This window comes from Portunus trituberculatus, chromosome 30 (assembly GCF_017591435.1).
Source record: "Portunus trituberculatus isolate SZX2019 chromosome 30, ASM1759143v1, whole genome shotgun sequence".
Taxonomy (NCBI): Eukaryota; Metazoa; Arthropoda; class Malacostraca; order Decapoda; family Portunidae; genus Portunus; species Portunus trituberculatus.
In genome coordinates, this window is record NC_059284.1 from 1,509,329 (window position 1) to 1,530,157 (window position 20,829).

General features: G+C 40.4%; 2 protein-coding genes across 2 annotated transcripts in view; both read left to right on the forward strand.

The window, feature by feature from the left end:
• The window catches only part of LOC123510935 (peritrophin-1-like), a 59,236-nt gene that overhangs the window by 33,109 nt on the left and 5,298 nt on the right, over nt 1-20,829 (forward strand). The gene's annotated exons all lie outside the window — the stretch shown is intronic.
• Nucleotides 9,920-11,129, forward strand: LOC123510932. The gene is made up of 2 exons (XM_045266433.1): nt 9,920-10,235; nt 10,980-11,129. Exons 1-2 carry the CDS (start codon nt 9,984-9,986, stop codon nt 11,013-11,015), a joined length of 288 nt encoding a protein of 95 aa, XP_045122368.1. The 5' UTR covers nt 9,920-9,983; the 3' UTR covers nt 11,016-11,129.

The following is a 20,829-nucleotide window of genomic DNA, read 5'->3' on the forward strand; positions in this document are numbered from 1 at the left end:
CGGGCCAGTTGCATGCTTGTATTGTGTCATCCCACAAGAGTTTCCAGGGGCAAGAAAGCACTAAGGCCAGTCCTTCATCCACACACAGGCAGTACATGTTGCAGTAGTGGGGGTGAGGCAGATGCACCGCGGTGTTTCCCACGGGAGGGCAGCGCACGTTCACTTCTGCCGGGCAACGTCTATACGTACTGGCAGCAGCAAGGCTCACTGCCACCACCATAACAAGACCAAGCAGAAAGTTCTTCATCTTGAGTTGTTGGAAATGTACGGGGACCTCAAAGAATGCCACTAACTGACGTGACGTGTTATGAAGGGTACCTGAAAAAAAAAAATCCAGAAATTTGTGTAGATCGGAAAAGATAATCTTACAGTTTGAAGAAACTACTCATCTTCCTTCTCCTTCTCTCTATCGCCAACAAGACTTAAAACCTGGTGTGAAGGCTCCGCTACAAATACTCCTTAATTGTACTGTACCACTCCAGATTTCAAACCTACTTGTAATAAGTGAATAAAAAAGAAATATTATAATATGTAAGCCAATTATCTCTTAAGTTACAATTACACTTCTAAATAAGAACACAATACCAGATTAGCATCTACATCTCAATGGACAGAACTAAATCGATCTTGATACTTAAGCAGCACCAAGAACTAAGGCATGTTTGGTCAGTACTCCAGCTGACCTATCTTACCTGTTTCTGTCTTCGCTGAGTTCTATGCTCTCCTGAGCCTTCCACGTGTGTTATATAGTTGTAGAAATATCTGTTAACCTTCTAGGTGTGCTCCTAACCTCATCCAATTCGTTCGCTTGACCGACATTGCTCCCTCCGTGGAAACAATGTCTCTTACTTTCCCTTGCATCGAAAAAAATAAAAAGAAAACGTGAAAATATGTAAAGGCGTCCGATGTAAATAGTCACATGTGACGTGTGTGTGTGTGTGTGTGTGTGTGTGTGTGTGTGTGTGTGTGTGTGTGTGTGTGTGTCTGTGGATCTTGTTGTGTTTGTTAGTCAGAGGGGGGATAGCAACAGAAAGGAATAGAGAGAGCAAGTAAGGAACAGAGGCTTCTCTGATGCTAAGGATGCACTGCTCGAGTACAAATAGTTCCACAGAGTTCAAAGAGATAAATGGATGAGCCGTTTGTTAAGTAAGAAGGAAAGGTAGAAGTCGATAGACAGAGTTAGAATAGTTTGGCCAGACAGGGTGCAAGCACTAAAGCACAGTTTTGAGAACTATAGGAAGGACCCCATCAGGTACATAATCCTTCCGAGGGTTTAGGCCAGCAAGGGCATGGAAAACATCATTATGAAGAATTTTACTTGATGGCATGAAATAGTCAGAGGGAGGAGGAGAGGGAGGGACAACCCCAGAATCATACAAGGTAGAGTTATTAGCAAAGGTTTGACAGAAGAGTTCAGCTTTAGAGATAGAAGTGATGGCAGGATGAAATAAAGGAGGGAAAGAAGAAGTGAAGTTATTGGAGATGTTTTAGGCCAGATGCTAGAAGTCTCGAGGAGAGTTGGAGTTTGACAGATTTTGACATTTTCTGTTCATGAAAGGGGGTGTTTGGCAAGCTGAAGAACAGACTTGGCATGATTCCGAGTAGAAATATGAAGTGCATGATATTCAGGTGATGGAAGGTTCAAATACCTTTTGTGGGCAACCTCTATCATGTATAGCACGAGAACAGGCTGTGTTAAACCAAGGTTTAAAAGATTTAGGTTGAGACAAAGAATGAGGAATGTATGCCAGACACTATCACCTCTATTATACGCTCAGCACACAGAGATGGGTCTCTGACACGGAAACAGTAATCATTCCAGGGAAAATCAGTATAATAGTTTCCTCAGGTCCCTCAACTGGCAGAGGTAAAACGCTAGAAGCACCTCTGCCTTGAGGGATCCTGATGAGGGATTGGAGAAATAGGACAAGATACAGATATGAGATTGTGATCGGAGGAGCCCAATGGCGAAGAGAGGGTAACAGCATAAGCAGAAGGATTAGAGGTAAAGAACAGATCAAAGATTCACACAGATAAACTATTTAGGGGTACAAAACTCGGTATTTCCTGGTTTGCATTGCTTCACTATGATAAAATGAAATTCTCTTAACTTTACTGTTATTTTTTGTTGAATATTTTACACACACTCCAATCTACCCATATCCGTAATCATTCCTAACTTAACTTGTCTGATCTGAACCAAATGGTGGAGGATCCGTAGCAAAAAAAATTAAATCAGATCCCTTGTTAGAGTGATTATATTATAGCGTGTTTCCTTTCCCTTTCGCCGAAAACCTCTGAAAACGGTGATATGCCATCAATGTAGTATGAGATTGAATCAAATAAAGGGCAAGCTGACAGCTGGAGGAGTCTCAGAGGCATATACATTGATAATCTGCTACTACGCACAGCGCACCACTCAAAGACATGAGAAAGTCTAGTACAGAGGTTTCTTTCACTAAAAATTTTACATCTTCGCACCTTTTTTTTTATATATTCAACATGACCTAAGCTGTTGCTTTATTCTTACATAAATTAAAATAGAAGGTAATTTACTTGAATATTTGAATAAATACATTATTAGTCACTGTATACCACTCACTGAATTTACCGACACAGGCAAAACGGCAAGATTTGAACACTTCAGAATTAGAAACCATCTGTTTGCCACGGTGGTCCCGGCAGTGGCGAGTCTTGCTGCAGCACATACTGGTATTGTTTTCTCAGAGAACGCCTGCAGGAACGGCGCTTTTCCTGCCACACCCGAGTGATTGCTCTAAATACAGCGAGTATTAATCAAGAGGTGGTCGCTTAAGAACTGCAGTGCCCTGACGGCCTCATGTGGGTTGAATTGAGGAACTCCTGCTAGCGGTGGTATATAATATGAGTATCTAATGTCAGGCAGTGTTTATGTTAGATATGTTATCTATCGTAATTTTCTCAGGGTTTCCATTGATACAAAACATCAACTCTTCCTCCGTTTAACAAGTACAACGTTGAAGAATTGAGGACCTTTAAGAAAGCGTATTGTCTCTAATACGATGTAATTTTCAAGTGGAGTGAGGCTCTCGTCCCAAATCATAAAAGTATGCAAGGAAGTATGGCAGGGAAAAGCCGCTCATTACATTTACTTGGTTTGATGTTGTTTTAATAGTCTAATTAAAGGGAATTTGTAATTACTGTTATTCATATCTTTCCAACACCTTTACGTATTTATTCTTTTGACAGTGGCGAGAGAGAGAGAGAGAGAGAGAGAGAGAGAGAGAGAGAGAGAGAGAGAGAGAGAGAGAGAGAGAGAGAGAGAGAGAGAGTGTGTTTGTTCGTGTGTGTGTGTGTGTGTAGTTTTTCACATGTGACTATCAATATCGGACCCCGTTCTGATACCTCAAGCTACTGCCCTATAGCTTTAATCTCTTTCTTGTCTAAAATCTTTACATATATTCTTAATAGGAAGATTCTAAAACATCTGTCGTTGAACAATCTTCTATCTGATCTACAGTATGGCTTCCGTCAAGGCCACTCTACTGGTGATCTTCTGGTTTTCCAAACTGAGTCTTGATCATACTCTTTTAAAAATTTTTGTGAAACATTTGCTGTCGCATTAAACATATTGAAAGCTTTTGATACAGACTGGCACAAAGCTTTGATCTCAAAACTGACCTCCTACGGTTTCTACCCTTCTTTCTGTAACTTTATCTTTAGTTCCATCCCTGATCTTTCTATTGCTACTGTGGTAGACGTCCACTGTTCTTCTCCTAAACATATTAACAATGGTGTCCTTTAGGGTTCAGTCCTGTCACCCACTCTATTCATGTTATTCATTAATGGTCTTCTAAAACAAACTTCTTGCCCTAGCCACTCCTACGCTGATAATACCACCCTAAACATTTACATATCTTTTCAGAAACGACCAACCCTTCAGGAAGTTACAGATTCTATAGGGACGCCACAGAATGCCTGACTTCTGATCGCTAACGTCGAGTGAGAAAGAAGGAAAGAAAGGAACAAATTCCAAAAATTTCATGCATATGTTTCTGTGTTTTTGTATTAGATATTTTGAAACACACAAATATGTTAGTATGTCCTTAATGTACTGCCCGTGCTCCGTTTTCTGTAAATCATTTTTTTTATAGAATCAGTTTGGCTGGCTTGAGGCAGTGCTTCCATTTCAGGGTAAAATACCCTAAACTAGGGTAATTGGACCTTTCTTAGGGTAGTGTTTAGGGTAATGCATAAACTAGGGTAATTTTAGGGTATTCTGCCGCCCTATGGATAGGTGTGCTTGGAATGGTGCCAATCTGGTGGCAGGCTGGTTCTCTTTCATGTTCGATTCATGTACACAATCATCCCCGTGACTTTTACCATCCCATCACCCCCCCCCACCCCATCCCCTTTCTCCCCAGTCTCCATTCACCCGTCTACTACGCGTACACGTTTTGGACCTTCGGACGGTTAGTCTAACCGTCTGAAGGTTCAAAATGCGTGTGTTTGAGGGTGGGGGGGGGACAATATTTAAACTTATGGATGATAAGAGTGCAACTTCGACAATCTAGGGTAAAACACTCGAATCTAGGGTAAAATCGACAAAAATCTAGGGTAAGATTTCATCAACTCATGGAAGCACTGGCTTCCCCTCAGTTCTCGCTCGCCATACGCCTCAGGCAACACGCTCGCTCCAGCCTCGCTTTTGCTCGGCTATACCTGTTGTGTCTTGTGATACTATTAAATACACGGTCATAATGGACTCAGGTGTATCCATGCTGCCGCTGCTTAAGGACAACTACCACACACACACACACACACACACACACACACACACACACACACACACACACACAGCCCGGTAGCTCAGTGGTTAGAGCGCTGGCTTCACAAGCCAGATGACCGGGGTTCGATTCCCCGGCCGGGTGGAGATATTTGGGTGTGTCTCCTTTGACGTGTAGCCCCTGTTCACCTAGCAGTGAGTAGGTGCGGGATGTAAATCGAGGAGTTGTGACCTTGTTGTCCCGTTGTGTGTTGTGTGCCTGGTCTCAGACCTATCCCAAGATCGGAAATAATGAGCTCTGAGCTCGTTCCGTAGGGTAACGTCTGGCTGTCTCTTCAGGGACTGCAGCAGATCAAACAGTGAATTACACACACAAAAAAAAAAAAAAGAAAAAAAAAAAAAAAAAAAGGTATACGGAGTGCATCTTCTTAAACAATCAATTCTTCAAGGAGTGACACAAAGAACAGAAATAATAACATAACATTTATTAAAGCTGCGAGTAACACAATTAACCAAGACAACCCTTCACCAGGTACCCATAACAACCTTTTCGTCATCAAATCTCTTCTTTCCTCCTCGAGTGTCTACAAGTGCTGCACAGGGCGATTGCCGCAATCCACCTGGGAAAACATCAAGACTGAGAAGAATAGGTAACCTTAGTGTTATTTGGTTTTTGCTTAGATCAAGGATAATGCGCAAAGGGTAGGTGGTAAAGTCAGATCAGGTCTGGTGAACTGAAGTTAGATTAGATTAGTTTAGGTAAAGCTAGGTCAGGTTAACTGGGTTGGCTTGGGTTAGGTTAGGTTAGGTTAGGTTGTTAGTTTCATTTAGGTTTGGTGAAGTGTCATTGAATAGACTTTCAATTGCTACTTCAGGAATGAATATATAAGGATGGAAGTCGCTTAAAGTAGATTAATCACATCAACAGATGACAGAGCATAGTAGTTATGATAGAGAGAGAGAGAGAGAGAGAGAGAGAGAGAGAGAGAGAGAGAGAGAGAGAGAGAGAGAGAGAGAGAGAGAGAGAGATAACCAAAAACAGTGAAACAAAATTTTTACAAGCACCAGCAAGAAAGAACAGTGAAATTAGAGAAAAGTTTTCAGCGTCAAAGCAGGAAAATAGTGAGAGGTGGCCTTGGAACAAAAGGAAATACCTCTACGAGGCTTGTCATTATCGGAAAAATTTGCGAATATCATTAGAAAAAGAAAAAAAAGGTCAATGATTTTAAACTACTTACCTTATCGGGCCAGTTGCATGCTTGTATTGTGTCATCCCACAAGAGTTTCCAGGGGCAAGAAAGCACTAAGGCCAGTCCTTCATCCACACACAGGCAGTACATGTTGCAGTAGTGGGGGTGAGGCAGATGCACCGCAGTGTTTCCCACGGGAGGGCAGCGCACGTTCACTTCTGCCGGGCAACGTCTATACGTACTGGCAGCAGCAAGGCTCACTGCCACCACCATAACAAGGCCAAGCAGAAAGTTCTTCATCTTGAGTTGTTGGAAATGTACGGGGACCTCAAAGAATGCCACTAATTGACGTGACGTGTTATGAAGTGTACCTGAAAAAAAAATATTCCAGAAATTTGTGTAGATCGGAAAAGATAATCTTGCAGTTTGAAGAAACTACTCATCTTCCTTCTCCTTCTCTCTATCGCCAACAAGACTTAAAACCTGGTGTGAAGGCTCCGCTACAAATACTCCTTAATTGTACTGTACCACTCCAGATTTCAAACCTACTTGTAATAAGTGAATAAAAAAGAAATATTATAATATGTAAGCCAATTATCTCTTAAGTTAGAATTACACTTCTAAATAAGAACACAATACCAGATTAGCATCTACATCTCAATGGACAGAACTAAATCGATCTTAATACTTAAGCAGCACCAAGAACTAAGGCATGTTTGGTCAGTACTCCAGCTGACCTATCTTACCTGTTTCTGTCTTCGCTGATTTCTATGCTCTCCTGAGCCTTCCACGTGTGTTATATACTTGTAGAAATATCTGTTAACCTTCCTGGTGTGCTCCTAACCTCATCCAATTCGTTCGCTTGACCGACATTGCTCCCTCCGTGGAAACAATGTCTCTTACTTTCCCTTGCATCGAAAAAAATAAAAAGAAAACGTGAAAATATGTAAAGGGGTCCGATGTAAATAGTCATATGTGACGTGTGTGTGTGTGTGTGTGTGTGTGGATCTTGTTGTGTTTGTTAGTCAGAGGGGGGATAGCAACAGAAAGGAATAGAGAGAGCAAGTAAGGAACAGAGGCTTCTCTGATGCTAAGGATGCACTGCTCGAGTACAAATAGTTCCACAGAGTTCAAAGAGATAAATGGATGAACCGTTTGTTAAGTAAGAAGGAAAGGTAGAAGTCGATAGACAGAGTTAGAATAGTTTGGCCAGACAGGGTGCAAGCACTAAAGCACAGTTTTTGAGAACTATAGGAAGGACCCCATCAGGTACATAATCCTTCCGAGGGTTTAGGCCAGCAAGGGCATGGAAAACATCATTATGAAGAATTTTACTTGATGGCATGAAATAGTCAGAGGGAGGAGGAGAGGGAGGGACAACCCCAGAATCATACAAGGTAGAGTTATTAGCAAAGGTTTGACAGAAGAGTTCAGCTTTAGAGATAGAAGTGATGGCAGGATGAAATAAAGGAGGGAAAGAAGAAGTGAAGTTATTGGAGATGTTTTAGGCCAGATGCTAGAAGTCTCGAGGAGAGTTGGAGTTTGACAGATTTTGACATTTTCTGTTCATGAAAGGGGGTGTTTGGCAAGCTGAAGAACAGACTTGGCATGATTCCGAGTAGAAATATGAAGTGCATGATATTCAGGTGATGGAAGGTTCAAATACCTTTTGTGGGCAACCTCTATCATGTATAGCACGAGAACAGGCTGTGTTAAACCAAGGTTTAAAAGATTTAGGTTGAGACAAAGAATGAGGAATGTATGCCAGACACTATCACCTCTATTATACGCTCAGCACACAGAGATGGGTCTCTGACACGGAAACAGTAATCATTCCAGGGAAAATCAGTATAATAGCTCCTCAGGTCCCTCAACTGGCAGAGGTAAAACGCTAGAAGCACCTCTGCCTTGAGGGATCCTGATGAGGGATTGGAGAAATAGGACAAGATACAGATATGAGATTGTGATCGGAGGAGCCCAATGGCGAAGAGAGGTAACAGCATAAGCAGAAGGATTAGAGGTAAAGAACAGATCAAAGATTCACACAGATAAACTATTTAGGGGTACAAAACTCGGTATTTCCTGGTTTGCATTGCTTCACTATGATAAAATGAAATTCTCTTAACTTTACTGTTATTTTTTGTTGAATATTTTACACACACTCCAATCTACCCATATCCGTAATCATTCCCAACTTAACTTGTCTGATCTGAACCAAATGGTGGAGGATCCGTAGCAAAAAAAAATTATATCAGATCCCTTGTTATAGTGATTATATTTTAGCGTGTTTCCTTTCCCTTTCGCCGAAAACCTCTGAAAACGGTGATATGCCATCAATGTAGTATGAGATTGAATCAAATAAAGGGCAAGCTGACAGCTGGAGGAGTCTCAGAGGCATATACATTGATAATCTGCAACTACGCACAGCGCACCACTCAAAGACATGAGAAAGTCTAGTACAGAGGTTTCTTTCACTAAAAGCTGTTGCTTTATTCCTATATGAAATAAAATCTAAATGTATGAAATAGAGCTTGGAAAGTAATTTACTTGAATATTTGAATAAATACATTATTAGTCACTGTATACCACTCATCGAATTTACCGACACAGGCAAAACGGCAAGATTTGAACACTTCAGAATGAGAAACCATCTGTTTGCCACGGTGGTCCCGGCAGTGGCGAGTCTTGCTGCAGCACATACTGGTATTGTTTTCTCAGAGAACGCCTGCAGGAACGGCGCTTTTCCTGCCACACCCGAGTGATTGCTCTAAATACAGCGAGTATTAATCAAGAGGTGGTCGCTTAAGAACTACAGTGCCCTGACGGCCTCATGTGGGTTGAATTGAGGAACTCCTGCTAGCGGTGGTATATAATATGAGTATCTAATGTCAGGCAGTGTTTATGTTAGATATGTTATCTATCGTAATTTTCTCAGGGTTTCCATTGATACAAAACATCAACTCTTCCTCCGTTTAACAAGTACAACGTTGAAGAATTGAGGGACCTTTAAGAAAGCGTATTGTCTCTAATACGATGTAATTTTCAAGTGGAGTGAGGCTCTCGTCCCAAATCATAAAAGTATGCAAGGAAGTATGGCAGGGAAAAGCCGCTCATTACATTTACTTGGTTTGATGTTGTTTTAATAGTCTAATTAAAGGAAATTTGTAATTACTGTTATTCATATCTTTCCAACACCTTTACGTATTTATTCTTTTGACAGTGGCGAGAGAGAGAGAGAGAGAGAGAGAGAGAGAGAGAGAGAGAGAGAGAGAGAGAGAGAGAGAGAGAGAGAGAGAGAGAGAGAGAGAGAGAGAGAGAGAGAGAGAGAGAGAGAGAGAGAGTGTTTGTTTGTGTGTGTGTGTGTGTGTGTGTGTGTGTGTGTGTGTGTGTAGTTTTTCACATGTGACTATCAATATCGGACCCCGTTACATATTTTCACGCTTTTTTTTTTTTTGATGCAAGGGAAAGTAAGAGACATTGTTCCCACGGAGGAAGCAATGTCGGTCAAACGAAAGAATTTAATGAGATCAGAAGCACACCAGGAAGGTCAACAGATATTTCTACAAGTATATAACACACGTGGAAGGCTCAGGAGAGCATAGAACTCAGCGAAGAGAGAAACAGGTAAGATAGGTCAGCTGGAGTACTGACCAAACATGCCTTAGTTCTTGGTGCTGCTTAAGTATCAAGATCGATTTAGTTCTGTCCATTGAGATGTAGATGCTAATCTGTTATTGTGTTCTTATTTAGAAGTTTAATTGTAAGTTAACACTTACATGTTATAATGCTTTATTCACTCATTACATGTAGTTTTGAAAGCTGGAAAGCTACAGCAAAATTAAGGAGTATTTGTAGCAGAACCTTCACACCAGGTTTTCAGTCTTGTTGGCCATAGAGAGGAGAAGGAAGATTAGTAGTTTCTTCAAATTGTAAGATTATTTTTTCCGAGCTACACAAATTTCTGAATTTTTTTTTTTTTCAGGTGCACTTCATAACACGTCAATTAGTGGCATTCCCAACGACTCAAGATGAAGAACATCCTGCTTGGTCTTGTTATGGTGGTGGCAGTGAGCCTTGCTGCTGCCAGTACATATAGACGTTGCCCGGCAGAAGTGAACGTGCGGTGCCCTCCTGTGGGAAACACCTCGGTGCATCTGCCTCATCCCCACTACTGCAACATGTACTGCCAGTGTGTGGGTGAAGGACTGGCCTATGCGCTTTATTGCCCCTGGACACTCTTGTGGGATGACACAATACAAGCGTGCAACTGGCCCGATAATGTAAGTGCATGTGGTTTACAATCATTGACCTTTTTTTTTGGGGGGGGGTTATCCACTGGTATTCGCAAATTTTTCCGTTAATGACAAACCTCGTTAATGTATTTCCTTTTGTTCCAAGGCCACCTCTCACTATTTTCCTGCTTTGACGCTGGAAACTTTTCTCTAATTTCACTATTCTTTCTTGTTGGTCTTTTGAAAATTTTGTTTCACTGTTTTTCGTTCTCTCTCTCTCTCTCTCTCTCTCTCTCTCTCTCTCTCTCTCTCTCTCTCTCTCTCTCTCTCTCTCTCTCTCTCTCTCTCTCTCTCTCTCTCTCTCTCTCTCTCTCTCTCTCCTCTCTCTCTCTCTCTCTCTCTCTCTCTCTCTCTCTCTCTCTCTCTCTCTCTCTCTCTCTCTCTCTCTCTCATTATTCCTGTGCTCTCTCATATGTTGATGTGATTGATCTTCTGCTTCAAGCGACATCAATCCTTGTATATTCATTCCTGAAGTAGCAGTTGAAAGTCTATTCAATGAGACTTAACCAAACCTAACTGAAACTTACTTAACCTAACCTAACCTAACCTGACTCGAGCCAACCCAGTTAACCTGACCTAACTTTATCTATAACCTAAACTAATCTAATCTAACTCCAGTTCACCAGACCTGATCTGACCTTACTACCTAACCTTTGCGCATTATCCTTGATCTAAGCAAAAACCTAATAACACTAAGGTTACCTATTCTTCTCAGTCTTGATGTTTTCCCAGGTGGATTGCGGCAATCGCCCTGTGCAGCACTTGTAGACACTCGAGGAGGAAAGAAGAGATTTGATGACGAAAAGGTTGTTATGGGTACCTGGTGAAGGGTTGTCTTGGTTAATTGTGTTACTCGCAGCTTTAATAAATGTTATGTTATTATTTCTGTTCTTTGTGTCACTCCTTGAAGAATTGATTGTGTAAGGAGATGCACTGAGTATATCTTCTATGTGTGTGTGTGTGTGTGTGTGTGTGTGTGTGTGTGTGTGTGTGTGTGTGTGTGTGTGTGTGTGTGTGTGTGTGTGTGTGTGTGTGTGTGTGTGTGTCAAAATATCTAATATCTAAAGTATCTAAAATATATACATGAAATGTTTGGAGTTTGTTCCATTCTTTTCTTCTTTCTAACTTGACTTCAGCGATCAGAACTCAGGCTTTCTGTGGCGTCCCTATGGGATCTGTTAACTTCCTGAAGGGTTGGTTATTTCTGAAAAGACGTGAAAAAGTTTAGGGTGGTATTATCGGTGTAGGAATGGATAGAGCAAGAAGATTGGTTTAGAAGATCATTAATGAATAATATGAATAGAGTAGGTGACAGGACTGAACCCTAAGGGACACCATTGTTAATATGTTTAGGAGAAGAATAGTGGACGTCTACAACAACATCAAGAGAACGATCAGGGATTGAAGTAGAGATAAAGTTGCAGAGAGAAGGGTAGAAACCATAGGAGGGCAGTTTTGAGATCAAAGCTTTGTGCCAGTCTCTATCAAAAGCTTTCAATATGTCTAATGCAACAACAAAAGTTTCACCAAAATAAAAAAAAAGTATGACCAAGACTCAGTATGTGAAGCCAGAAGATCACCAGTAGAGTGGCCTTGACGGAAGGTTGTGAAATGACAGATGTTTAAAAATCTTCCTATTGAGGATATATGGAAAGACTTTAGACAAGCAAGAGATTAAAGTTATAGCTTGAGGTATTAAATCGATTATCCTTTTTAGGACCAGGCTGAATACAGGCTAACTTCCAACGAGAAGGAAAGGTAGAAATCGATATATTGAGCTGGAGGAGTTTGGCCAGACTAGGTGCAAGCAAGGAGGCACAGTTTTTTTTTTTTTTTTATATAATCCCATCAGGTCTATAAGCCTTCCTGGTTTCAGCCAGCTGGGACATGGAAAACATCATTGCTGACAATTTTAATCGAAGTCATGAAATAATAACCAATAACCAATAGAGTGATTGTTAGATGCTACTTTTTAAACATACATGCCAACTCACTTGCTTCATGACCGTCCTGTTTACTCTACCCTTGCAGCGTCCTTCAGATAATACAAAATTGTAACTTAAGTGTAGTTGTTCTTTACTCCTTAAATTTTTCTCCTTTATGTATTTGTGTTTACATTGTTGTACTGATGGTGGGGCTTCTTACTGTCATCCTCACAATAGTGTCGTGAGCTGCATTCCCATTACGTAATGAATAGCATGTCATGAATATCATAACATGATTATTATGACCGAATATTCATTATCACTGAATGTGAAAGATATCTTCACCATAACAAAAAGATACACTTTGGTAGTTGGCTGATTGGTGAGGCTTATCACTTTGATATGAAGACATCAACTGAGTTTTGTGTTGAGCGGGTGACAGGTGGAGTGAGTTGCCATGTATGTTTAAAAAGTAGCACTTAACTATTTTACTGGGGCGAGACTCACTAACGCTCCCTGCTTTTACCATTGCGTTCAAAGAAAAGAAAAGTCCATACGAACGCCCCCAAAAGAGATTCATTAAAATTCTCTTAAGGTCGCCATCTTGGATACTTTCTTTTCAGCTGTGATTCACTTATCTGGCGGTAGTCTCCGCTAGATGGCATTAGTGTATGGTTGACATGTTTCCTTCAGCCAATAGCAGCAGTTTTTCCTTGAGGGACATTAACCAATCAGAAGCTAGTAGAAACAATAATGCCTAATAATCTCATGATACAAGAGACAACAGTGTCAGTGGAACAACTCAGGGCAACTCAGCCAATTGCCAGCTCGACCCATTGTCAGCTGGGCTCACCTATGCCAACTCGAACCTCTGTGTGTACCAACGCGGCCCATTGTGTCTATCAATATTATTAATGATGGAAAGCATGATCTACATGTTACGAAACATGTTTATTACTTCATTGACGTTGATGAGTTTAAAAGATAGGAATCAGTCACTGCCAAACATTATTATATATGTATGTATGTGAAATATAATGAAATAAAGGTCTCTCTCTCTCTCTCTCTCTCTCTCTCTCTCTCTCTCTCTCTCTCTCTCTCTCTCTCTCTCTCTCTCTCTCTCTCTCTCTCTCTCTCGTCATTATTCAGCATTGTACGTCAATACCAGGCACTCACACCTCTCAGGTCAATGTTTTACACTGTACACATTGTCGCTAAAAAGTCACCGAAAAAATTATTAGCACTATCACTGAGCGTCTTTCTAGATTCACTGTACTAGCACATATATCTCAATCTCTTTCCCTCTTCCAGCCACTGTCATATGATAATACCACTTGCAGTTAGCCTACATATCTTCTTTTCTTTGCAAACCACTATCATGTGCTAATGCACTAGTATTTTCATATATAGAAGGTCTTTCGTCGCTTCTCAGATCACTGTCATGTGCTAATGTCACTTGTAGTTTTTCATTTCAATCCACTTCACTTTCTTCTAACCTCTGTCTTCGTCAGTGTTTACCTCGGTGGTTGTGTAATGGAGAAGAGGCGCTCATAGATCTGGGTCACGGAACCTTTCGGGCTCCTGAGAGAGTGCTTAAGTTTTGAGTTACATATGAAGTTCGTAAGTGTTTAGTACATAGCTTTTGTCATAGATATGGACTTCTGAACGACTTAGGAAATACATAACTATTTAGTGAATCCCGACCCTGCTGTGTTACATTTTCTTCATTGATACAAACAATAATTCAATCTTTCATTTACTGACTTTTTTTCCTATAAGGCTTTGGCTGCATACATGGTACACAATAATTGTCTCCTAATGACGTGCGGTTCCACTCGAGAGAGCCGGAGAGTAGGGACGGGGGTGGGATGCCTAAGTCCTTCCATAAATAATAATTTCCCACAGAAATTAAGTAAAACACAACACATGCTTGTAGGATGTTTTTTTTTTACTTAGAATTACATGAACTATCAAATCCCAAAGTATGTATATGAACTCATTTTACTTTCTGTGTAGAGTGGCTGCAACGCTGCATAACACTTCACTCAAAGACACACCAGTGTTAATTTACTCGTGCATTAAGTAGAATATACATACATACATATATATTAATGTTTGGCAGTGACTGATTCCCATCTTTTAAACTCATCAACGTCAATGAAGTAATAAACATGTTTCATAACTTGTAGATCATGCTTTCCATCATTAATAATGTTGATACACACAATGGGCCGCGTTGGTACACACAGTGGTTCGACTTGGTATAGGTGAACCAAGTTGACATTGGGTCAGTTGGCAACTGGCTGAGTTGCCCTGAGTTGCTCCACTGACACTGTTTTCTTTTGTATATCATGTGATTATGAGGCATTATTGTTTCTACTAGCTTCTGATTGGTTAATGTCCCTCGAGGAAAAAGCGCTGCTATTGGCTGAAGGAAAAATGTCAACCATTCACTAATGTCATCTAGCGGAGACTACCGCCAGAGAAGAGAAACACAGTTGAGTATTCGGTCATAATAGTCATGTGATGATATTCATGACATGCTATTCATTACGTAATGGGAATGCAGCTAACGACACTATTGTGAGGATGACAGTAAGAAGCCCCACCATCAGTACAACAATGTAAACACAAATACATAAAGGGGAAAAATTTAAGGAGTAAAGAACAACTACACTTAAGTTACAATTTTGTATTATCTGAAGGACGCTGCAAGGGTAGAGTAAACAGGACGGTCATGAAGGAAGTGAGTTGGCATGTATGTTTAAAAAGTACCATCTAACAATCACTCTATTGGTTATTGGTTATTATTTCATGACTGCGATTAAAATTGTCAGCAACGATGTTTTTCATGTCCCAGCTGGCTGAAACCAGGAAGGCTTATAGACCTGATGGGATTATATAAAAAAAAAAAAAAAACCTCGTTAATGTATTTCCTTTTGTTCCAAGGCCACCTCTCACTATTTTTCTGCTTTGACGCTGGAAACTTTTCTCTAATTTCACTATTCTTTCTTGTTGATCTTTTTGAAAATTTTGTTTCACTGTTTTTCGTTCTCTCTCTCTATCTCTCTCTCTCTCTCTCTCTCTCTCTCTCTCTCTCTCTCTCTCTCTCTCTCTCTCTCTCTCTCTCTCTCTCTCTCTCTCTCTCTCTCTCTCTCTCTCTCTCTCTCTCTCTCTCATTATTCCTGTGCTCTCTCATATGTTGATGTGATTGATCTTCTGCTTCAAGCGACATCAATCCTTGTATATTCATTCCTGAAGTAGCAGTTGAAAGTCTATTCAATGAGACTTAACCAAACCTAACTGAAACTTACTTAACCTAACCTAACCTAACCTGACTCGAGCCAACCCAGTTAACCTGACCTAACTTTATCTATAACCTAAACTAATCTAATCTAACTCCAGTTCACCAGACCTGATCTGACCTTACTACCTAACCTTTGCGCATTATCCTTGATCTAAGCAAAAACCTAATAACACTAAGGTTACCTATTCTTCTCAGTCTTGATGTTTTCCCAGGTGGATTGCGGCAATCGCCCTGTGCAGCACTTGTAGACACTCGAGGAGGAAAGAAGAGATTTGATGACGAAAAGGTTGTTATGGGTACCTGGTGAAGGGTTGTCTTGGTTAATTGTGTTACTCGCAGCTTTAATAAATGTTATGTTATTATTTCTGTTCTTTGTGTCACTCCTTGAAGAATTGATTGTGTAAGGAGATGCACTGAGTATATCTTCTATGTATGTGTGTGTGTGTGTGTGTGTGTGTGTGTGTGTGTGTGTGTGTGTGTGTGTGTGTGTGTGTGTGTGTGTGTGTGTGTGTGTGTGTGTGTGTCAAAATATCTAATATCTAAAGTATCTAAAATATATACATGAAATGTTTGGAGTTTGTTCCATTCTTTTCTTCTTTCTAACTTGACTTCAGCGATCAGAACTCAGGCTTTCTGTGGCGTCCCTATGGGATCTGTTAACTTCCTGAAGGGTTGGTTATTTCTGAAAAGACGTGAAAAAGTTTAGGGTGGTATTATCGGTGTAGGAATGGATAGAGCAAGAAGATTGGTTTAGAAGATCATTAATGAATAATATGAATAGAGTAGGTGACAGGACTGAACCTTAAGGGACACCATTGTTAATATGTTTAGGAGAAGAATAGTGGACGTCTACAACAACATCAAGAGAACGATCAGGGATTGAAGTAGAGATAAAGTTGCAGAGAGAAGGGTAGAAACCATAGGAGGGCAGTTTTGAGATCAAAGCTTTGTGCCAGTCTCTATCAAAAGCTTTCAATATGTCTAATGCAACAACAAAAGTTTCACCAAAATAAAAAAAAAGTATGACCAAGACTCAGTATGTGAAGCCAGAAGATCACCAGTAGAGTGGCCTTGACGGAAGGTTGTGAAATGACAGATGTTTAAAAATCTTCCTATTGAGGATATATGGAAAGACTTCAGACAAGCAAGAGATTAAAGTTATAGCTTGAGGTATTAAATCGGTTATCCTTTTTAGGAACAGGTTGAATACAGGCTAACTTCCAACAAGAAGGAAAGGTAGAAATCGATATATCGAGCTGGAGGAGTTTGGCCAGACTAGGTGCAAGCAAGGAGGCACAGTTTTTTTTTTTTTATAAGCCGATCAGGTCTATAAGCCTTTCTGGTTTTAGTCAGCTGGGACATGGAAAACATCATTGCTGACAATTTTAATCGAAGTCATGAAATAATAACCAATAACCAATAGAGTGATTGTTAGATGCTACTTTTTAAACATACATGCCAACTCACTTGCTTCAGGACCGTCCTGTTTACTCTACCCTTGCAGCGTCCTTCAAATAATACAAAATTGTAACTTAAGTGTAGTTGTTCTTTACTCCTTAAATTTTTCCCCTTTATGTATTTGTGTTTACATTGTTGTACTGATGGTGGGGCTTCTTACTGTCATCCTCACAATAGTGTCTTGAGCTGCATTCCCATTACGTAATGAATAGCATGTCATGAATATCATGACATGATTATTATGACCGAATACTCATTATCACTGAATGTGAAAGATATCTTCACCATAACAAAAAGATACACTTTGGTAGTTGGCTGATTGGTGAGGCTTATCACTTTGATATGAAGACATCAACTGAGTGTTGTGTTGAGCGGGTGACAGGTGCAGTGAGTTGCCATGTATGTTTAAAAAGTAGCACTTAACTATTTTACTGGGGCGAGACTCACTAACGCTCCCTGCTTTTACTATTGCGTTCAAAGAAAAGAAAAGTCTATACGAACGCCCCCAAAAGAGATTCATTAAAATTCTCTTAAGGTCGCCATCTTGGATACTTGCTTTTCAGCTGTGATTCACTTATCTGGCGGTAGTCTCCGCTAGATGGCATTAGTGTATGGTTGACATGTTTCCTTCAGCCAATAGCAGCAGTTTTTCCTTGAGTAACATTAACCAATCAGAAGCTAGTAGAAACAATAATGCCTCATAATCTCATGATACAAGAGACAACAGTGTCAGTGGAACAACTCAGGGCAACTCAGCCAATTGCCAGCTCGACCCATTGTCAGCTGGGCTCACCTATGCCAACTCGAACCTCTGTGTGTACCAACGCGGCCCATTGTGTGTATCAACATTATTAATGATGGAAAGCATGATCTACAAGTTACGAAACATGTTTATTACTTCATTGACGTTGATGAGTTTAAAAGATAGGAATCAGTCACTGCCAAACATTATTATATATGTATGTATGTGAAATATAATGAAATAAAGGTCTCTCTCTCTCTCTCTCTCTCTCTCTCTCTCTCTCTCTCTCTCTCTCTCTCTCTCTCTCTCTCTCTCTCTCTTGTCATTATTCAGCATTGTACGTCAATACCAGGCACTCACACCTCTCAGGTCAATGTTTTACACTGTACAAATTGTCGCTAAAAAGTCACCGAAAAAATTATTAGCACTATCACTGAGCGTCTTTCTAGATTCACTGTACTAGCACATATATCTCAATCTTCTTCCCTCCTCCAGCCACTGTCATATGATAATACCATTTGCAGTTAGCCTACATATTTCACTCCTGTTTTCTTTGCAAACCACTATCATGTGCTAATGCACTAGTATTTTCATATATAGAAGGTCTTTCGTCGCTTCTCAGATCACTGTCATGTGCTAATGTCACTTGTAGTTTTTCATTTCAATCCACTTCACTTTCTTCTAACCTCTGTCTTCGTCAGTGTTTACCTCGGTGGTTGTGTAATGGAGAAGAGGCGCTCATAGATCTGGGTCACGGAACCTTTCGGGCTCCTGAGAGAGTGCTTAAGTTTTGAGTTACATATGAAGTTCGTAAGTGTTTAGTAAATAGCTTTTGTCATAGATATGGACTTCTTAAGGACTTAGGAAATACATAACTCTTTAGTGAATCCCGACCCTGCTGTGTTACATTTTCTTCATTGATACAAACAATAATTCAATCTTTCATTTACTGACTTTTTTCCTATAAGGCTTTGGCTGCATACATGGTACACAATAATTGTCTCCTAATGACGTGCGGTTCCACTCGAGTACGTAGAGAGCCGGAGAGTAGGGACGGGGAAGGGATGCCTAAGTCCTTCCATAAATGATAATTTCCCACAGAAATTAAGTAAAACACAACACATGCTTGTAGGATTTTTTTTTTTTTTACTTAGAATTACATGAACTATCAAATCCCAAAGTATGTATATCAACTCATTGGACTTTCTGTGTAGAGTGGCTGCAACGCTGCATAACACTTCACTCAAAGACACACCAGTGTTAATTTACTCGTGCATTAAGTAGAATATACATACATACATATATAATAATGTTTGGCAGTGACTGATTCCCATCTTTTAAACTCATTAACGTCAATGAAGTAATAAACATGTTTCATAACTTGTAGATCATGGTTTCCATCATTAATAATGTTGATACACACAATGGGCCGCGTTGGTACACACAGTGGTTCGACTTGGTATAGGTGAGCCAAGTTTACATTGGGTCAGTTGGCAACTGGCTGAGTTGCCCTGAGTTGTTCCACTGACACTGTTGTCTCTTGTATCATGAGATTATGAGGCATTATTGTTTCTACTAGCTTCTGATTGGTTAATGTCCCTCAAGGAAAAACTGCTGCTATTGGCTGAAGGAAACATGTCAACCATACACTAATGCCATCTAGCAGAGACTACCACCAGAGAAGAGAAACACAGTTGAAAAGAAGGTATCCAAGATGGCGACATTAAGAGAATTTTAATGAATCTCTTTTGGGGGAGTTCATATGGACTTTTCTTTTCTTTGAACGCAATGGTAAAAGCAGGGAGCGTTAGTGAGTCCCGCCCCAGTAAAATAGTTAAGTGCTACTTTTTAAACATACATGGCAACTCACTGCACCTGTCACCCGCTCAACACAACACTCAGTTGATGTCTTCATATCAAAGTGAATCATCACTTTAGGTGGAGTTCGTATGGACTTTTTTTCTTCGTACACATTGCTAAAAGCAAGGACCACTAGTGAGTCCCGCCCCAGTAAAATTGTTAAGTGCTACTTTTTAAACATACTTGGCAACTCACTGCACCTGTCACCCGCCATCTTGGATAGTTTCTCTTCAGCTGTGTTTCACTTCTCTGGCGGTAGTCTCCGCTAGATGGCATTAGTGTATGGTTGACATGTTTTCTTCAGCCAATAGCAGCAGTTTTTCCTTGAGTAACATTAACCAATCAGAAGCTAGTAGAAACAATAATGCCTCATAATCTCATGATACAAGAGACAACAGTGTCAGTGGAACAACTCAGGGCAACTCAGCCAATTGCCAGCTCGACCCATTGTCAGCTGGGCTCACCTATGCCAACTCGAACCTCTGTGTGTACCAACGCGGCCCATTGTGTGTATCAATATTATTAATGATGGAAAGCATGATATACAAGTTACGAAACATGTTTATTACTTCATTGACGTTGATGAGTTTAAAAGATAGGAATCAGTCACTGCCAAACATTATTATATGTATAAAAGTGAAATAAAAACCATTCTTACATTGCACTGTCACTGTCAGGCTCTCTCTCTCTCTCTCTCTCTCTCTCTCTCTCTCTCTCTCTCTCTCTCTCTCTCTCTCTCTCTCTCTCTCTCTCTCTCTCTCTCGTCATTATTCAGCACTGTACGTCAATGCCAGGCACTCACACCTCCCAGATCAATGCTTTACACTGTACACATTGTCGCCAAGAAGTCACTAAAAAAATTATTAGCTCTATCTCTGAGCATCTTTCTAGATTCACTGTACTAGCACATATATCTTAATCTCCCTCCATCCTCAGGCCACTTTCATATGATAATGTCACTTGCAATTATTCTACATATTTCACTCTTCTTTTCTTTGCTGACCACTATCATGTGCTAATACATTAGTAATTTCATATATAGAAGGTCTTTCGTCGCTTCTCAGGCCACTGTCATGTGCCAATGTCACCTGTAGTTCTTTATTTCAATCCACTTCACTTTCTTATAACCTCTGTCTTCGTCAGTGTTTACCTCAGGGGTTGTGTGGTGGAGTAGAGGCGCTCATAGATCCGGGTCACGGAATCTTACGGGCTCCCGAGAGAGTTTTGAGTTACGTATGAAATTCGTAAGTGTTTAGTAAATAGCTCTTATCATAGATACGGACTTCTTAA